Source organism: Cervus canadensis, chromosome 18 (genome assembly GCF_019320065.1).
Source record: "Cervus canadensis isolate Bull #8, Minnesota chromosome 18, ASM1932006v1, whole genome shotgun sequence".
Lineage (NCBI taxonomy): Eukaryota > Metazoa > Chordata > Mammalia > Artiodactyla > Cervidae > Cervus > Cervus canadensis.
The window spans coordinates 49,491,721-49,512,505 of NC_057403.1; the positions used below are offsets into that span (position 1 = coordinate 49,491,721).

General features: G+C 36.4%; 1 protein-coding gene across 4 annotated transcripts in view; it reads left to right on the plus strand.

Annotated features, from left to right (window-relative positions):
- Positions 1-20,785, plus strand: part of PHKB (phosphorylase kinase regulatory subunit beta) — a 221,781-nt gene that overhangs the window by 183,693 nt on the left and 17,303 nt on the right. For 2 of the 4 annotated variants that reach the window (XM_043437857.1, XM_043437855.1), the window contains 3 exons: positions 226-316; positions 3,191-3,393; positions 19,205-19,339. In XM_043437857.1, the coding sequence (XP_043293792.1) occupies positions 226-316; positions 3,191-3,393; positions 19,205-19,339 (429 nt within the window). The remainder of the gene's footprint in view (positions 1-225; positions 317-3,190; positions 3,394-19,204; positions 19,340-20,785) is intronic. The other 2 variants (XM_043437856.1, XM_043437858.1) reach the window with 1 other exon arrangement.

A 20,785-nucleotide genomic window follows, 5' to 3' on the forward strand; every position in this document is an offset into this window, starting at 1 on the left:
TGCTGGTGGCAGAGGTGAGGGTGAAGCTATCCCTCCCTAATTCTAGATAGTCCTACAGTCTGGAAGATTTCAGCTGTGAGGTCCAGTGTCTTGGGGTCAGTGTTTCATCCTTATTATTAAGTGAGGACCTAATTGGGCAGGTTTTTTAATTCCCCCCACTCAGGGGCCCATTCAGTCATCATTTAGATTTGTCAACCTCTGGCGTGCTCTCTTCTTTGCCCCCAGGTCGGTGGTGCGCCATGCAGCAAGTCTTTTAAGTAAACTAGTGGACAGCCTGGCCCCATCCATTACTAATGTTTTAGTGCAGGGCAAACAGGTAAGTAGCTGATTTTCAGACTCTTGGTCACAGTCACAACGATTTCTGGGTAGGACCCTGGCTTTTAAATCTGGCAAGCCTCAGCATCTCTCACAACCACATTTACAGTGGCTCAGGCATTTCTACAGAAGGCTCCTTCCCCAAGCAAAATCTAGTCCTAAAGAAGCACAGATACAGAATATCTGTGCTGCACCTTAGAGATTTAATTTTAAGCTCCTGTGTTAACTTGAGATCAGTGAAGATACTGACAAAGAAAATGGTATGACACCTACTAAAGCTCTCCAGACAGGCTTAGGATAGGTGGGGCAACGGTAGGGAGTAGTGAAGGGCACATTCTCCTTTTTACTTCACTAGAGCTCTTCTCCCCATTAGAAATGCACTGGCTCCCCAGATGCCTAACCCTCTGAGCCCCTCTCCTTCCAGGTTCTCCCCTCCCACCAGGGCCAACTCTTGCCAACTCTTCCTCACAGAAAACCATCTCCAGTTAGCAATCCCTTTCTCCTCTGGGTTCTCAAAATAGGCCTGTTACACTTTTTGCAGACTGCCCTGGATCCCGGTTCATTTGAATGTGTGTCTCTCACAGGGTAGACCATGAACCCCTGGAAGTCAGGGCCCATGTCTTGTCCAGCACCGTCCCTTTGTGCCCACCATGGTCTTGTAGAGGCACTTGGTGAATGTGGATTGAATTGAGCCTGTGCATGTGGGTATGTGGAGTGGGATATGGCTGCTCATTTTTTGTTTTTCTGTAAGCTCTAATTACTTGGCTGAATCATCATTTGATTGGAATGAAAAGCTGTATGCTTTCTATCTCTTCTTTGGGAATATGTGTGCTTTATCATGTCTTCCTGACAGTTAACCTAGGGATATAATTCGCTTTAATAATGCAAAAAACTTTAACCCTCTTTGATGGAATCAACCCATTGTTCATATCTCAGGGCTCTTAGTTCATTAAAATTGAAATTATTTCATCTTGACATCAAAGTTTTGAAATGTTGAAAGAATAAATGATCCTATTCTGTAATATTTAATGACTAAAAATTATTGTACTAATAAAATTCCTGAGAAAAAATTTAAATCTCTTCATATATATTACATTATAATATATTTTCATATATATTATATTTCTTCATATATATTATTATAATATATATATAATATATATACATATTTCATATGTATTATTATCCAAGTTATTAAAAGAATTTTCATCCTTCTTTATCAGCTAAATAGACCAAGGCACAGGTAGTAACTTATTGGATGCCTTTTCTCATTGCAATCCTCAGATCCAGCCACAGAGTTCTGTATTTTTGCCTTGGACTGAGCCACCTCTTAAAGAAAGTAAACAGGCTTTGGGAAGCTATTTTTCCTTGGATTTTAGGCCCCTGTAGTATATCTGAAAATACAGTTAACTCTGTGACATATGAATGAATGAGAAGGTTTTGGAGATCTCTGAGGTCACTGGCATTTGGCAGTTGGAGAGGGGTTTGGTAGGTTATGGTTGGTCATGTCCATTCTGTGCACTATCTAGAGGGTGATTGCTGCCTATGATCCTGAGACTCTGTTCCCCAGATCAAAATCCTAGTGCCTTGGAACCTATCCTGAGGCTGTGACTGGACTGTTGTCCACCAGACCAGCACATCTCCCAGGGAAACAGTCAGTTACAGAGTTGGGTACCTGAAGGCTGACAGCCCTGTTCCAGGTGTATGGAGTCTATTCACTGACTGCATCTTAACCTTTTTAAAAGAGGAAGTGAAAATGGAGCATCCCGAGTTTGCCTTTGCTCATTTATGAAATGCCACCCTGAGAACTGAAGTCATGCTGCTTCTACCCTTCCGCACTTTCAGATCACCTCAAGCTCTCTGGAATGAAATAGTGGTTTAGTCATCATTGCTTCCTTCTGTTTGTTTTTTTCTTTACAAGCTGACAATTTAATAAACGTAATCGCACTTGGACTAACTGGTTGATACCACTTGTGTTGCAGTAAACTAGCAATTCTCAGTTTTTAGTCCATCACAAAATTGGGGCAGAAGACCTCTATTCTGCTTTCTGCTCTCATGTCAGAAAACACAAGGACTCTTTGATATCCTCTTCTTTTTCCTGCCTCTTTTAATTGTGCCCTGTGCAAGGAAGAGGAAATGAGGAGGAAGGAGGGGATGCAGATTCTTCTGGGTGGCAGAGTACTAAGACAAGAGGAGAGAGGGGGAGCAGAGTATTTATTCCTCTTGCCTAGCCTCAACAGCACTTTTGGCTTTGAATTTTCTTTGCCATTTCCTCTGTGCTTCTCATTTCGCCGGCTTGTGGGCAGCCTTATTTACTCCCCTCCACAGGCCAGAGATACATCCAAAAGTGTTCCAGCACTCACTGGGTACCTGACTATGCCAGGAAAAGTGGGTCTTCACTACAACTATGTCCTTGTACCTACCTTTGAAAAAGTTACAGTGTTGTTAAAGAGCAAAAACTTCCACATGAGAAACTGTAAAAGAAGTGAAGAACACACTCTAAGATACCAAATTGTATAGACTATGCACTAAAGTAAAACTGTTTTCTCTGAGGAGTTTCTGGTCCTAAAGTCATTCAGAATAATTTTGTCTTAATAGTTATTTATATTCCTTCCCTGCTTTTATCCACTCACCTTCATTCCCCTAGCTGGGACCCTCACCTGCCCTTGTATTTTAGATGAGACTGAACCATCATGAACTCCAATGGGAGTCATGCTTTGAAGGCTATTTTAATAAATAGCAGGAGCAGTTATTCTACCTAATTCCCTAGCTTGCATAGAGTAATTTCAGCCTGCCAGTCATCCTGAGCCTTTAATTTTCTTTTTTATCTATTAGTAGCTAGGAAATTTTTACAATAAAATTCTGCCACCCATAGGTAACTCTGGGTGCCTTTGGGCATGAAGAAGAAGTTATCTCTAATCCTTTGTCTCCGGGAGTGATTAAAAACATCATCTATTACAAGTGTAATACCCATGATGAGAGGGAGGCAGTAATTCAGCAAGAACTGGTCATCCATATTGGCTGGATCATCTCCAATAACCCAGAATTATTCAGTGGCATGCTGAAAATACGAATTGGGTGAGTAAATACTTTGCATTTGCATAAAGAGAATTGTTCAGGTTGTCTTCAGTCTCTCTGAGTGATGTGCTGCCTCAGATCTGATGGGTCTTTAGGAAAGTGTTTCTTCCCCTAAGTCATAGAGAAAACACCTGGTGATATGAAGAAATAAATACTAGTGGCCTGAAAAATGTCTGTTGTTTATTTGACTCCCATATGAGAAGTAGTGAAGTAACTCTGTTCTCTGATAAAATCAAACACAAGGAGGTTTAAACAGTTGTATCATGTTAAAAAAACAAAAAATAAACAAAACCCCCTACTATGCACAATACTTGTAAAAATTCCTATAAAGTGAATAAGCCTTAAGAGTAAAATGATTTTTTTAGTAAAGCTAGATGTCAAAAAGACACACTTAGATAAAAATTTGGTCCTTTTAAGAATATTATTCTGCATCTGTTTCCCACCAAAATCTGATTTTCAGTCCTTAAAATCATAAGTATTCTCTTTGGAGAAATTGAAAGTAAGGCTCTGGTAATCTTGAATGTTCTTAATCAAGCGTTTTGTGAGGCAGCACAGTAAGGTATGTGACCAGGCTCTGACATCTAGCAGAACTGAGTGAAAGTCCTGACCTGTGCTCATCATCTCAGTAGTCTGGGGTCAACTGGCTGAACCTCCCTCCAACTTTCACTGTTTTATGTGAGATGAAACAAGGTAATATGTTTAAAAAGCCTATAACAACTGCATATAAGTCCTTCTTTTCATTTTTTAAAACATTTTTGTACAAATATCACATAAATATGTTCTAATTGTAAAAAAATCAATTAATACTTGAGCATATAGAGTAACCTAGTATATGGCCAATTTGGAGATTGTTCCTCAAATATTTGAAAAGAATATGTATCCTAGCCACAGCAATCAGACAAGAAAAAGAAATAGAAGGTATCCAAATTGGAAAAAAAGACGTAAAATTTGTCACTCTATGCAGACATATTACTATATAGAGAAAACCCTAAGGACTCAATGGGCTTCCCTTGTGGCTCAGATGGTAAAGAATCCACCTGCAATATGGAAAACCCAGGTTCAGTCCCTGGGTCAAGAAAATCTCCTGGAGAAGGGAATGGCTACCCACTCCAATATTCTTGCCTGAAGAATTTCATGGACAGAGGAGCCTGTGAGCTATAGTCCATGGGGTCACAAAGAGTCAGACACAACTGAGTGACTAACACATGTACACAAGGACTCCACAAAAATTACTAGGTCTAATAAATGAATTCAGCTCAGTATCAAGATACAAGATTAACATTCAGGGATTGATTGCATTCATTTATACTAACAATGAAATATCAGGAAATGTAAAAAAACAAACAAAACAAAACCAACCTTTTAAAATTGCACCTCCCCCCAAAATAAATAAATAAAATACCTAGGAATAAACCTGACCAAGAAGATGAAAGTTTTATACACTGAGAACTGCAAAACATTAATAAAGGTGATAAAAGAGGACTCAAAGAAATGGAAGAATATCCCATGCTCTTGGATTAGAAGAAATAATATTGTTAAAATGGCAATACTGCCCAAAGCAATCTACAGATTTAATGCTATTCCTTATCTAATTATCCATGACATTTTTCACAAAACTAGAACAAATGATACAAACATCTATATGGAACTATAAAAAATGCAGAATTTCTAGAGCATTCCTGAGGGGGGAAAACACATATCTCCCTCAAACTTCAGGCAATACTACAAACCTACAACAATCAAAACAGTATCATATTAATACAAAAACAGGCAAGCTGATAGTGGAATAGAGGACCCAGAAATAAACCCACAGTCAATTCATCTTCAACAAAGGAGGCAAGAATATAAAATAGGGAAAAGACAGTCACTTCAGCAAGTGGTGCTGGGAAAGTTGGACAGCTGCATGTAAATCAGTGAAGTTAGAACACACCCTCACACCATGCACAAAAATAAATTAAAAATGGCTTAAAGACTTAAACATAAGACATGACACCACAAAACTCCTAGAAGAGAACATAGGGAAAAACATTCTCTGACATAAATTGTACCAATGTTTTCTAAAGTCAATCTCCCAAGGCAATAGAAATAAAAATAAATGGGACCCAATCAAACTTCCTTTGCACAACAAAAGAAGCCATTAAAAAAAAAAAAAAGAAAGAAAAGACAGCCTATGTAATGTAATGGGAGAAAATATTTGCAAATGATGTGACAAACTAGGGCTTACTCTCCAAAGTGTACAAACAGTTCATACAATAAAAAAACCTAATCAAAAACTGAGAAGACCATAATAGACATTTCTCCAAAGAAGACATACAGATGACCAGTTGGCACATGAAAAAATGCTCAACGTCACAAATTATTAGAGAAGTGCAAATCAAAACAAAAATGAGGTACCACCTCACATTGGTCAGAATGGCCATCATTAAAAAGTCTTACAAACAACAAATGGTGGAGAGGGGGTGGGGAAAAAGAACCTTCCTACATTGTTGGTGGGAGTGTAAGTTGGTACGGCCACTATGGAAAGTAGTGTAGAGGTTCCTGTGAAAACTGAAAATAGAATTATTAATACCATATGGTCTAGCAATCCCACCCCTGGGCATATACCCAGACGAAGGTATAATTCAAAAAGATACATGCACTCCTATGTTCATAGGCTCATTGAAAAGAACATAGTGAGTCTCTGTCAGGCACAAAAACATGTGATTGTGTGTGAGTGGGAATAAGTGGGAATACAGCGTGCTAATTTTGTGATTAAATCAATATCTTTACTATTTCTGTCCTACTTGAACTTCAGTTGCTGTTAAGGTGTTCTCCTGATTATGAATGTGTCAATTTCCCCTTGCATTTTTATCAGTTTTGCTTTATATATTTTAATGCTTTGTTTTTGTTCATGTTACCTTTTAATGATACCTTTTAATGACACAATTTTGCTTGTGTCATTTATTTTCTAATTGAATTATTTTTAAAAAGTTATTTTTAATTTCAAACATCTACAAAAGCATAGAAAATAGTGTAATAAAACCCATACTATTACTGAGCTTCAACAATATCATCATATAGCCAATTTTATTTCACTCATACCTCCCAACTACTCATCTCATCCACAGTCTCCTCTGATTCCATCATGTCATTTAATCTGTAAATACTTCAGTATGTATCTCTAAGACGTAGAGACTTTTAAAAAGCATAACCATGATCCCATTACAATTGTATAAAATATAACAAATGAATTCCTTTTGTTTAATGTTACTACCATATTACATTTTGTTTAATATTACTTCTTTCTTTTTTTATTGTTATTAACTTGGTATACTGTTTTCCATTTGTTTACCTTCAGTGTTCTTTTTTCATTTTGATTAGGTATGTCTTTTATATTTAACATCTGTGCTCTATTTACTTTTAATCTAATCTGAGATTATCTTGTAATAGAAATATATATGTCATATTTTTGCCATTTCATTTCTATTTTGACTTATTCCTGCCATTTTATTTTGTTTTCTAGTTACCATGCTTTCTTGTTCTTACTTTTTTCTTTCTTCTTTATTGCTAGGTTGATACCCTTTCATTTCTTAGTTTTAATTTTGCATGTGAGTATGAAGCACTTTATGTAAAATAATCACCCATTTTTTTCCTTCAAAAGATTACATTAAAAACTAGTTGCTTTTGGGGAATTCTTTGCATGCCTCTTTTATAAATAATTCTCATTTTTTAAATTTAGACATACTTAAGAGCAGTCTTCATTTCAGCCTTGTTTGAAATAGTCAAACACTGAGAATAACATATCCATCAGTAAGAAATAGTTCAAATAAGTTGTTAGCCATATAATAAAATGTTTTGCCACCATTACAAGAAACAAGATAAGGTTAATACACTGGCATTTATAAATTGTTGTTACTGTTCAATCACTAAGTCATGTCTGACTCTTTGTGACCCCATGCCTGGACTGCAGCATGCCAGGCTTCCCTGTCCTCTATTTTCCAGAGTTTGCTCATGTTCATGTTCATTGAGTCAGTGATGCCATCTCACCATCTGATCCTCTGCCTCCCTCTTCTTTTGCCTTCAATATTTCCTAGCAGCAGGGTCTTTTCAATGAGTTGGCTCTTCACATCAGGTAGCCAAAGTACTGAAGCTTCAGTATCAGTCCTTCCAGTGAATATTCATGGTTTATTTCTTTTAGGATTGATTTGTTTGATCTCCTTGCAGTCCAAGGAACTCTGAAGAGTCTTTTCCAGCACTCACAATTCAAAAGCACCAATTCTTCAGTTCTCAGCCTTCCTTATGGTCCAACTCTCACATCTGTACATGACTACTGGATAGACCATAGCACGGACTCTGTGGACCTTTGTTGGCAAAGTGATGTCTTTGCTTTTTAACACACTGTTTAGGTTTGTCATAGCTTTCCTTCCAAGAGGCAAGCATCTTCTAATTTCTTGGCTGTAGTCATCATCCACAGTGATCTTGGAACCCAAGAAAAAAATCTGTCACTGCCTCTACTTTTTCCCCTTCTGTTTGCCATGAAGTGATGGCATTTATAAGTATCCAAGATAAATTAAGTGAAAAAAGTTGCAAATTTTTTCCATTTTTTATCAAATTATTGTGTGTATATATGTGTGTGTGTGTGTGTATGTGTGTGTGTGTCTATGTGGAAAAATATATATAAAATCACTGTCAGTTATTCTCTGTGAGAGATTTCTACTTTGTAAGTTGTGTTGTTCAGTTTTATTTAAATTATTTTAGTTGAAGTTATTAGTTTTCAAACTATTTGCCTAATTTCAATTAGAGTATATCTCAGATGAGCTTCCTATTCTTTATCTCCTCTTTCTTTTGATTGAGAAGTGAACTCATTCTGCATAGAATTTGATCTGCCTTTTTACCCCTTAAAATAGTTCCTTTCATATATTATTAATAGGATGTATTCCTATTAGTTATAAGAACTGTGAATTATATCCTGATTGTTCAGTTTCTGTTAGCTCTAAAATTTTCCACTTCAACTTTTGTCTACGTGTGAGGATGCAGAAATGGGTCTTCATGTGAGTTGTCTCTAAATGAAATGTGATTCTTCATATCCATACAATCATTAAAAGTATTCTATTGTCACAGATTAAGGCATTTCTCTGAGGCTGACTTAGGAGTATAGGTTATAACTCTTCCAAAACACATTCTTTGTAATAAATGATCTGTTCAGGAGACTCTTTAAGCAGTAGTCATCCTTGCTGTGACTTAAGCAAAGGCTTAGAGTGAAAGTTAACGTTCCCCAGTATTTTACAATGCTATATTTTTCAGCCTCTAGTAGTTTTCCCTTTACTGTGTATCCAGCATTTTAGGCTGATTTATGTTCTCTCAAAAATCCAACATAATTTTCTTTCTTGAATTCAAATCTGACCTGAAGCTTCATTCTCTGCATGGAAATGAAATATGTTTAGTTTATTCTAAAAATAGTTTTCTTCCTGTTTTTGTATCTTCTGTTCTATATGTTCAATGTCTTCTGTGAGAAATATTCTTTTTTCCTTAAATTGTCTCCCAAAATAAAAATGTCAGGACAAAGCATGTGACTTAGTATCTTATGATAGAAGAAAACTTCATGAAGAAATTTGCCAGACAGCTTTATTCACTGTCCTGAAACTCATCCTGGAATCAGTTGTGGCATTATATTTCTATTATGGGTATTAAGAGTGTCCCTGCCCAAAATTCTGTGTGTATTTCCCCCATGTGATGGACTCATAGGGTCAGCTCTAAACACTGGGACATTGTCAGTTTGGGATAAGTCTAATTTTTTTTTTAAATAAAAAGTAATTTATTTACAAATCAGTAAGTGAAAGAACTGGGATCTATACCCATACTGCCTGACTTCAAAGTTCTTGTTCTTCGTTCTTAAGTACTATTGTGCATATTTTTACTTGCATGTACTATTGCTCTTGTCTTGGGAATAGGGCTTACTGTTTTGTTTTTGTTTTTTCCTAAAACCTTGACCTTATAGTCCCTTCTACTTAATCTCAACCTATGACCCATTTTATATTCAAGTATTCATGTAGCAGCTCCTGATGGTTTTTGTCATTAGTCAGTCTAGGACCAGTACTGTTCAGCATTGTACAGTAAAAGGCACACTAAGGAGGCCAAACAATTCCAAGTTAACAACCATAAAAAATAAGATTTTTGCCTCCTATATTCATGAGACCAAGGAAATGGGGATGATATGAAACTGATTCTAAGTTATCCCCTTGTGCAGTGCAAGAGCTATATTAAGATGCTATAAAAATTCAACAAAGTTAAGTAACTTGCCCTTGGTTGCAAGACCAAAAACCAGAATTTGAACCTAGGGTGAATGACTCCAGAGTTCATGCTTCCCTATCTGTCTTCCAGTTCTCATGTCTATAAAACAGGGAGGCTGTCCCTGCTTTGGCTTCCTCATTAGATCATGGGGGTTCTAGGCAAGGAATGTGAAGGTCTTTTTTAAAGGATAAAACTTAAACAGTATTGGTCTGACATTTGAGATCCTCTATCTTGTGGCATTTGGAGAACAAGTATCTTTGGGGATTTCTTTTTGCATGCCACAAATCCCAAGGAGGAGGATCCCATGCCCCACCCACCCCCACCAACAAACACACACATACTTATCTTCCAATTCTAGGTTTTCAAAGACCTGCTCCCACAAGAAACATCCACTCTAGAAGTATCCCTTTCCACCATTGATTCTCATTCCACCTTGATTCTCATTCAAGGCCCAGTGGAATGATCCCCAAGCATTTCATATAGAAACCATGATGCAGTATTCCTTTTGGATTCTCCACTGCCATCTGAGATGGTCTCACCCCTCCATCACCTGGTGGGACTTCATGAAACACAAGGTAAACACTCACAGATCCTCCTGTGCCTACCCACAGTGCTCCTCCACCATATTAATAGAAAGGTTTTGGAACCCTGTCTCTACTCAAGGGATATCTTAACCACCTCAGAGAATTGCAGTTATCCTGTCTGTGGAGCTTGTGATAGTGCCTCTCTGAAAAGAAAAAAAGATATTTTTGTATCTTTTTACTATATTTTTATTAGTCTTTATTCTTAATAAATTTCACTCAGACCTCAGCTCCTTAAGTGAATGGCTTCTGGGCATGTTAATATACTTCTTGCAGCAAGCACATACTCTATTTATGTGTCTTTAAAAAATTTACCTTGAATTAATTCCTGAAAGGTTATAATTTGCTTAAAATTGATGAAAAATTATTCACTTATAGAGTCCTTGAGTGTCAAATTTTTTATCAATTGTTGGATTTGTTATTCTTTTAAGTCACCCATTTGTAGCATGATTTTAAAAGAAAGAAGGGAAGGGATTTATACAAAACATTCTTTTTTTTTTCACTTCCTTATAAATTAATTAAAGCATTCCAGACTCATTTATATGTGACTTTTTACTGTTGTTTCTATCATTTAAACGTTGAGTATGATTAAAGCTCCAGGAATTGGTGATGGATAGGGAAGTGCTGCAGTCCATGGGGTCACAGAAAGTAGGACACAACTGAGCGATTGAACTGATGATTAAAGAGACTGATAGCTTTAGTCAGCTTTAACACCATATTCTTCCTGAAATGTCAACATTCACTAGGCTGAATGGACATAAAAAATAAGAATATTTGTCAATCAGAAATCTTCCAACAAACAAAAGCCCAGGACCAGATGGCTTCACAGCTGAATTCTACCAAAAATTTAGAGAAGAGTTAACACCTATCCTACTCAAACTCTTCCAGAAAATTACAGAGGAAGGTAAACTTCCAAACTCATTCTATGAGGCCACCATCACCATAATACCAAAACCAGACCAAGATGCCACAAAAAAAGAAAACTACAGGCCAATATCACTGATGAACATAGATGCAAAAATCCTTAACAAAATTCTAGCAAAAAGAATCCAACAACATATTACAAAGATCATACATCATGACCAAGTGGGCTTTATCCCAGGGATACAAGGATTCTTCAATAATTGCAAATCAATCAATGTGATACACCACATTAACAAATTGAAAGATAAAAACCATATAATTATCTCAATAGATGCAGAGAAAGCTTTTGACAAAATTCAACATCCATTTATGATAAAAACCCTCCACAAAGCAGGCATAGAAGGAACATACCTCAACATAATAAAAGCCATATATGATAAACTCACAGTAAACATTATCCTCAATGGTGAAAAATTGAAAGCATTTCCCCTAAAGTCAGGAACAAGACAAGGATGCCCAGTCTCACTACTATTCAACATAATTTTAAAAGTTTTAACCACAGCTATCAGAGAAGAAAAAGAAATAAAAGGAATCCAGTTTGGAAAAGAAGATGTAAAACTCTCACTGTTTGCAGATGACATGATCCTCTACACAGAAAACCCTAAAGATTCCACCAGAATATTACTAGAGCTAATCAATGAATAGAGTAAAGTTGCAGGATATAAAATTAACACACAGAAATCCCTTGCATTCCTATACACTAACAATGAGAAAATAGAGAAATTAAGGAAACAATTCCATTTACCTTTGCAATGAAAAGAATAAAATACTTAGGAATAAATCTACCTAAAGAAATAAAAGACCTATATGTAGAAAACTATAAAACACTGATGAAAGAAATCAAAGAGGGCACAAACAGATGGAGAAATATACCATGTTCATGGATCGGAAGAATCAATATAGTGAAAATGAGTATACTACCCAAAGCAACCTGTAGATTCAATGCAATTCCCATCAAACTACCAATGGTACTTTTCAGAGAACTAGAATAAATAATTTCACAATTTGTATGGAAATACAAAAAACCTCGAATAGCCAAAGCAATCTTGAGAAAGAAGAATGGAACTGAAGATATCAACCTGCCTGACTTCAGGCTATATTACAAAGCAACAGTCACCAAGACAGTATGGTACTGGCACAAAGACAGAAACATAGATCAATGGAACAAAATAGAAAGCCCAGAGATAAATCCATGCACATATGAACACCTTATCTTTGACAAAGGAGGCAATAACATGCAATGGAGAAAAGACAATCTCTTTAGCAAGTGGTGCTGGGAAAACTGGTCAACCACCTGTAAAAGAATGAAACTAGAACACTTTCTAACACCATACACAAAAATAAACTCAAAATGGATTAAAGATCTAAATGTAAGACCAGAAACTATAAAATTCCTAGAGGAAAACATAGACAAAACACTCTCTGACATAAATTGTAGCAGGATCCTCTATGACCCACCTCCCAGAATATTGGAAATAAAAGCAAAAATAAATAAATGGGACCTAATTAAAATTAAAAGCTTTTGCACAACAAAGGAAACTATAAGCAAGGTGAAAAGACAGCCTTCAGAATGGGAGAAAACAATAGTAAATGAAGCAACTGACAAAGAATTAATCTCAAAAATATACAAGCAACTCCTGCAGCTCAATCCTAGAAAAATAAGCGACCCAATCAAAAAATGGGCGAAAGAACAAAACAGATATTTCTCCAAAGAAGACATACAGATACGTAACAAACACATGAAAAGATGCTCAACATCACTCATTATCAGAGAAATGCAAATCAAAACCACAATGAGGTACCACCTCATGCTGGTCAGAATGGCTGCTATCAAGAAGTCTACAAACAATAAATGCTGGAGAGGGTGTGGAGAGAAAGGAACCCTCTTACACTGTTGGTGGGAATGCAAGCTAGTACAGCCACTATGGAGAACAGTGTGGAGATTCCTTAAAAAATTGGAAATAGAACTGCCATACGACGCAGCAATCCCACTGGGCATATACACCGAGGAAACCAGAATTGAAAGAGACACGTGTACCCCAGTGTTCATTGCATCACTGTTTACAATAGCCAGACATGGAAACAACCTAGATGTCCCTCAGCAGACGAATGGATAAGAAAGCTGTGGTACATATACACAATGGAATATTATTCAGCTATTAAAAAGAATGCATTTGAATCAGTTCTAATGAGGTGGATGAAGTTGGAGCCTATTAAACAGAGCGAAGTAAGTCAGAAAGAAAAACACCAATACAGTATATTAATGCATATATATGGAATTTAGAAGGGTGGTAGTGATGACTCTATATGTGAGATAGCAACAGAGACACAGATGTAAAGAACAGACTTTTGGACTCTATGGGAGAAGGCGAGGGTGGGATGATTTGAGAGAATAGCACTGAAACATGTATATTATCATATGTGAAATGGATCACCAGTCCAGGTTCGATGCATGAGACAGGGTGCTCAGGGCTAGTGCACTGGGAAGACCCTGAGGGATGGGGTGGGGAGGGAAGTGGGAGGGAGGGTCAGGTTGGGGAACACATGTACAGCCATGGCTGATTCATGTGAATGTATGGCAAAAAACCCCACGATATTGAAAAGTAATTAGCCTCCAATTAAATTTTTAAAAAAGAATATTTGTCTTGGTCATGGTATGTGTTACCCATAATTCTCCTGCACTATGTATGCTTATATCTCTCTGTTTTAACCCCTCTCTCTCAGATTTTTTGGTTTTGTAATTTTATTTATTTACATCACCCACTGCTTCAATTGCTTTAAACCAATACCACCATGTTTCTTTTCTCTTTTTCCCAAGGTTAATCCTGCCAGTGCAATTTCTTTGACATTACTGCTATCAGGCACTCCAGTGAACAAAATTAAACTGCTCACAGGATTGGTATTCTAGTCTGATAATGATTTGATTTGCTGTCTTGTTATTGATTTGTGCTCCAGCTTTCAGGTTGAAATAGATCAAGTTCCTGACAGGTCCATTACCATAAAGACCTCCAATCAACTGTTTTCTGCTCTAGGTCTGTCATTCAGGAGATAACCCCTGAGGATATATGTTATCAAATCTTTTTCATCACAGCTTTTCCTACTGCCAGGTCATCCTCTGTAAGCAACTATGATCATTGCATGTCTTCTAGTGCCCACAGGTGCATCTGTGGATCACACATCCAGTGCTTAGAGAAGTCCATTGGTGTCATAGGTACCAGGCCTATGGAGATAGGGAAAAGGAGATAATTGCAGCTCTGAGTTCATTAGCATAGTTTGATACTCATTCACAGGACTTTGCTTTTGACATTTGATACGAGGTAAGAAAGTGAGATGATAGAGTTCTATCTCTATTTTGTTGTGATTAGATCACAGGTAGGGTGGATGAGTGACTGTTCTCCAGTTACTAGACAGGAAGCTCACTTTGCCTCATCAAATTGTCACCCTCTCTGTATTAATAGGAATCAAGCAAAATATCCCTTCTTGCAGCTTTCTCATTTCCTATCATATAGCTTAGTAAAATGCTTGCACAGACAGTTATTCATTCACTTGTTTGGCAGTAAACTTGGCAAATACTTCTCAGTATCTTGAAATAAACTCAAAATAATTACTTTAAATGTTGTTTCTTGCTATGGATCAGTGCTATTGTTTATTGCTTTTTTTTTTTTTCCCAGAAAATGTCAGCTGTTTTTGATTTGCCAATGATGTCAGATTTCCATGAACTTTATTTTCTATTTCACTCCTTAATTGGGGCAGGTTGGAAAGAAAAATGCCAGTACATACACAATTTGCTAACCAACCTCACATCCCAGAGAGTTTTTAGAAGGACAAGCTAACTCCCAGGACTGTGTAGGAATACTAGTCTGCCTCTTCACATTTTTCTAGCAGTGTGGAGGAATTCATTGTCAAGTCAGACCATGATACATTTGAAGGTTGATCTGGTCAGTCATGTGTATCTGCCTCTTTCTCATTTGCTTATTGGCAAGTAGAGCATGTCCCTGATTCTTTAGACAGACTGAATTTATAAGGATCTTGTCCAAGGATAACCTTCATTCTTTTGACCTTTCACAGTTGCTTGCTTTCCCCATTTTGCATTAACTGCTTTTACACTGGAATTGTCAAATCAGGTTTGGTGACTTTGTCAGCAGCAGTGAGGGTAAGAAACCAGATTTTCCCATGCAAAGGAATTAATGCCCTTTTGTATTAGTAATTCTAAAAATGGATTAAAATGTCTTTGATTTTACTCTCTTGGTTATTGACTTTCTCTAAGTCTCTGATGGTTCATATCTAAGGCTGTTTTGATATGAGCTCTATTTTAGTCTTTTGAAGAATTCCAAGCTAAACAGATTAATTTTACCAATATTTTTTAGTGAATAATGCGTTTTTTTTAACAGTCTGACAAATAAGATTCATTTGTGCTCAAATGAATGAAAAACAGTCACCTTTCTTCGGTGGCTGCTGAGTACTGTTTTCTGTAATTTTTGCACAGAACTGCTGGGACTTTGTAAATAGAAGTCTTGGGAAAATTTTTAGATCTCCAACTATCTTTGTTTATGGCATTGAAGATTTTAAAATGTAAATGTGATAGATATTGTTTAGTTTTAATAACTCAACTTTTGGGAAGACCTTAAAAAGTGTTTTTAAAATTTTGTAATTATTTATTTTAAAAGAGGATAGATACCTCCTAAAGTTAAATTGATGTGGCACTTGTCCAACCTGAGTCTGAGAGTCAAGTAAAAGGAGTTTGCTAACATAATCTGAACATAACAACTGAACAAAAAAATTGAACTCTATAATTTCAAAAGCTTTTTAACAATTTTTAACATAACATTCTTATTTTTTCTTCAAAATAATTTCATAAAATGAGCTAAACAAGTAATAGTAATATAGTATTCCCATTTAAAAAATAACTTGCTAATGGAGCTCAGTTGGTTAGTGACAGAATTGGTATTCAGGTCTGTCTTTATTGTTTTTGCTTTTCATTCTGACAAAATTTTTAAATGTGTAATAGTAGAACAATTTGGTAAATCCTTATATACTCATTATTTAAATGAGTAAAAGCAATTGTTAGTAATTTGCATTTACTATATTTGCTTCTTTTTTTTGCTGTAGATTACAAAGCAAATCCCAGACATTTTGATTCTTACCCCTCATAATTTTAGTAAGTATATATCTAAAGTAAGGAAGGGTCTTACCTGGTGACTCAGTGGTAAAGAATCTGCCTGCCAGTGCAGGAGACGTGGGCTTGATCCCTGGATCAGGAAGATCCCCTAGAGAAGGAAATGGTTTCTCCCACTCCAGTATTCTTGCCTGGAGAATCCCCCTGGACAGAGAAGCCTGGTGGGCGACAGTCCATGGGGTCACAAAAGAGTCAGACACAACTTAGCAACTAAACAACAACAAAAGTAAGGAAAAGGAAATTTTCTTAATAACCACAGTACCATTATCACACCCAACAAAATTAGCAGTGATTCTGTAATATTACCTGTAATATTACAATATTTTTATTCATGTTTTTCTGGTTGTTACCAGAATGACTTTGTTTTAAAAATAATCAGGGTCTCAAAGAAGGTCCCCACAAGGCACTAGTTGTTACATCTCTTAAGTCACTTTTAATCTAAATACCCCTCACCCCATTTTTCTTTTCATGATGTTAACTTGCTTGGGAAGACTAAAAGGCTGGTCTTTAAATTTTAAATTTGATGTTGCTTCTATTATATAAGCTGCCTCATATGTAAACTTTAAATATCAAATAAAGAAATACAAAAAAAAAAAAGAAATACAATAATAAATAGAAAACAACTCTGTCTAACCTTAAAATTAAAAATAGAATTTTTTTTTTATTTTTAAGAGTTCACAGAACAGTTTACAGTAAGTGAAATGTTGTAAGAATTAATTTCATAAGCAACTTTAAAATCAAAATAAAATCCAAAGTAGTAACTGTATCCTTGTGACTTTTATGTCTCTATTAGCATTTTGACTAAATGTAGTTCATAATAGTGAAGATGAGCAAGTAAATAAATTCTGCTGGTTTGGTGGTTTAGTGCTAAGTCATGCCCAACTCTTGGGATCCCATGAGCTGTAGCCCACCAGGCTCCTCTGTCCCTGGGATTCTTCAGGTGAGAATACTATAGTGGGTTGCCATTTCTTTCTCCAGAGGATCTTCCTGACCCAGGGATTGAACCACGGTCTCCTGCATCGCAGGCAGATTCTCCACCGACAGAGCTATGAGGAAGTCCTAATAAATTCTAGTGTTTGGAAGTAATATAAGTTTAGTCCAATTTTTCTTTTCAGCTGATTACAGAAGTGCAAATTGTACGTCTTAACTCTATCACAAGTTCTGCTGCACATATCAGAAAACTCACAAACATGTATTTTGTTGTTTGTAAATACCTTGTCATCTTTACTGTTCTTACCAAAGAGCAAGTATTAAATATTTCTCATGTACTATCAGTGGTAATAGTATGTTTTTTACATTATTATGTCCCATCCTTGTGTATTTCTTTATGCCTGTATAATCTACCTCAGTATCCAACTGGCAGGCTAGTTAAATGCCTAACTTCCAGAAATGGCAACAATGAAGAATAGTGAAGAGGATAGGAAAAAGAGGTGAGATTTGCCTTATCAGAAGGATTGGAGCAGTCACAGTGAGAGCAGGGACACACTTTGTTTCCTGTGGCCTGGCTAAGTGGGCAGGGCGATATGCTTGGTTGATATTACTTACTTCAACCGGAAACTATTACCTTTTTTCCTACCATTTTTTCCACTAAGAGACATTAAAGTCACTCTGTAAGGATTCATCAGTATTGTTTTGCAAGCCAGCCTTGGCAGAAAGACTTTAATTTTTGGTTATTTCCGTCTAACTTTTTCATCTCTATACTTGTGATAACCCTTGTAGGCAGTCTTTCAAAGGAGTACATCAGGAGAAAGATACTGAAATATTTGGGTGCAGTAGCTTCCCTACTTTAAATCTTCGTTGCTGTAACTATGTTTCTCCCTGTGCCCTGGCTGTACAGCCCCTCTTTTGAGACAAAACGTGGGTAAATGGAGACACTTTCTTTCCAGATGCTGAGCTTTCCTGTCTCTGTCTGTTATTCAGTTTTCACCAAAGGATTTAAGCATAAAGTATAGGAATCTGCTGTGTAAAACTAATTCCCTAGCTTTTCCTAATGGTGTGTAGAGTTCTGATTCCCTAAGGCACAGTGTTATTTCCAGAGTTTTCTTCAATTTGCATAACTGGTTTATCTGAGTTCTTTCCTCAGAATAACAGAAATGAAATGAGATGACACTATAAAAGTACTAAAAGCTTCTCAAATTAAAGAGTAAAATTATTTACACATAAAATGATTAAATATTTTAGGCATTTCCAGGCATATAACTACCAGGCACACAAACAGTGCTCAATAAATACTTTCCTAAATAAACATAATAAAGCTGTTTCTGTAATAAAAACATATTTTATGAACAGCATTTAAGTATCTTATTAAAGAATAGATTCTTCTGAAATCTGTTGAATAAAGTGTGTTCTCTAATATGCTAGTATAATTAAGTTATAATTAACTGTGTCTCTGTATTTAAAAGTCAGGTACTTCTCTATCCCTTCTAATTACAAGGGAATGACTACAAAATAAATGTAATAGGTAAAAAATACTTGTCTTTCGTGGGAAATGAGCATTTATATAATAGTATATCACAGCTCATTTCTTAAAATGAATTTTTATCCTATTTATTTTTTCATATATCTATTATTAAGAAAATACTAATGTGACAGCTGCTACTCATCAATCTCATTTGGTAAGAACCTAAGTTTATTTTCATGCTTTACTACCTTACCACATATGCAAGAGCAGGCCTCATTTTAACAGTCTAATCGTGTCACATAATCTTGATGGAGGTAATTCTATCAGAAGTTCAGGAAATTTAAATGGCCGTTTTCATTCCTCTTTGGATGGGTCAGTGCTGTTAAGGGCATTGCAATGAGAAGCACAAGGTGATTTTATCTTGAGTTACTGATTCATGCTTCCCTTGTTTTGTTTCAGGTGGATCATCCATGCTATGGAGTATGAACTACAAATCCGTGGTGGAAACAAGCCAGCCAGAGACTTATATCAGCTGTCACCTAGTGAAGTAAAACAGCTGCTATTGGATATTCTCCAGCCTCAACAGAATGGAAGGTAATGAGGGTCCTTTGTTACCTACAGGACACTCTGGATTTACAATAACATTTTATATGTGTGTGTGTGTGTGTGTGTGTGTGTGTGTGTGTATGAAATCAGTAAGATGTTAATAAGAAATAAGATGTAGCAAAGTGTGAATACTAGATGGGCAGCATACATAGAGATACTAATTAAAATGTCTATCTTCAGTTGTAATTTTGCACTGATTTGAATTTTATACTTTTTCCAGGTATACTTTGTAATAACTTTTATTATTTTGTGTAGAATATAATACTTCATTCTACTTTGGTCAGTTCCCTTTCTGACCTTTGGTAGCACTCACCATCTCCTCCCAACATTTTGGCACACAAGTTTGGGTTTGATAATGTTAGTTAAATTCTTGCTTGTAACTCTGTCTCTTTAAGTAGACTATAATCTTCTTTAGAATAAACTGTCTTAGACGTAACTTGTACCAACCTTAGAATATAAGTAAAGCAAATACTTTGGATTGCTTTGAATTGAAGAGTTATTTTTATTACACAAACAGTTCTAATATAATTACTTAGACAAACAGTTATTGAGCGCTATTTGTGTGCCTGGTACTTTCCAAAATGATATAGTTATATGCCTAGAAATACCTAGGAAAGAAGTCTTCTGCAAAAGTAGATGTCAACAAATAGAAAAGCATCCTTTTTCTTAAACAGGAAGACTTTAAAGATGTCTAACAATTCCAATAAAATTCCAACAAGCTGTTTTATGGCGTTAGACCAGTAAATACTAAACTTCCTATGAGAAAACAAGCATGCAAGAATAACCAGAAAAACATAAAGACTTCCCCTAAGAGAGACAGTTAAAATATTTAACAGCCTTTATAATTAAAATAATATGATGCTGGTACATGAACAGAAAAAGAAAACTATTGAACAGAATAGAAAGTCCAGAAGTAGACCCCCAGTCACATCTGAAAATTTTGTGTGTGATAGAGGTGACATCTCATATCATTGGGTCAAGGATGGACTTTTTAAATAACTAGTGATGTGACAACTGGATAACCACATGGAAAAGATAAAATAATATCCATACTTTGTACTGTACTTAAGAATAAGCTCCAAACATATTAGTGATCTAAACACTTAAAAAAATGAAACTGTGCTAGTGCTAAAGGCTTCCCAGGTGGCTCAAGTGGTAAAGAATCCATCTGCCAGACGTGAGGGTGATCTGGTTGCGACATCTGTCACCCCATTGATCGCCAGGGTTGACTCGGCTGATCTGGCTGGCTAGGCGGGTGTCCCCTTCCTCCCTCACCGCTCCATGTGCGTCCCTCCCGAAGCTGCGCGCTCAGTCGAAGAGGACGACCATCCCCGATAGAGGAGGACCGGTCTCCGGTCAAGGGTATACGAGTAGCTGCGCTCCCCTGCTAGAACCTCCAAATAGGCTCTCAAGAATCCATCTGCCAATGCCTGT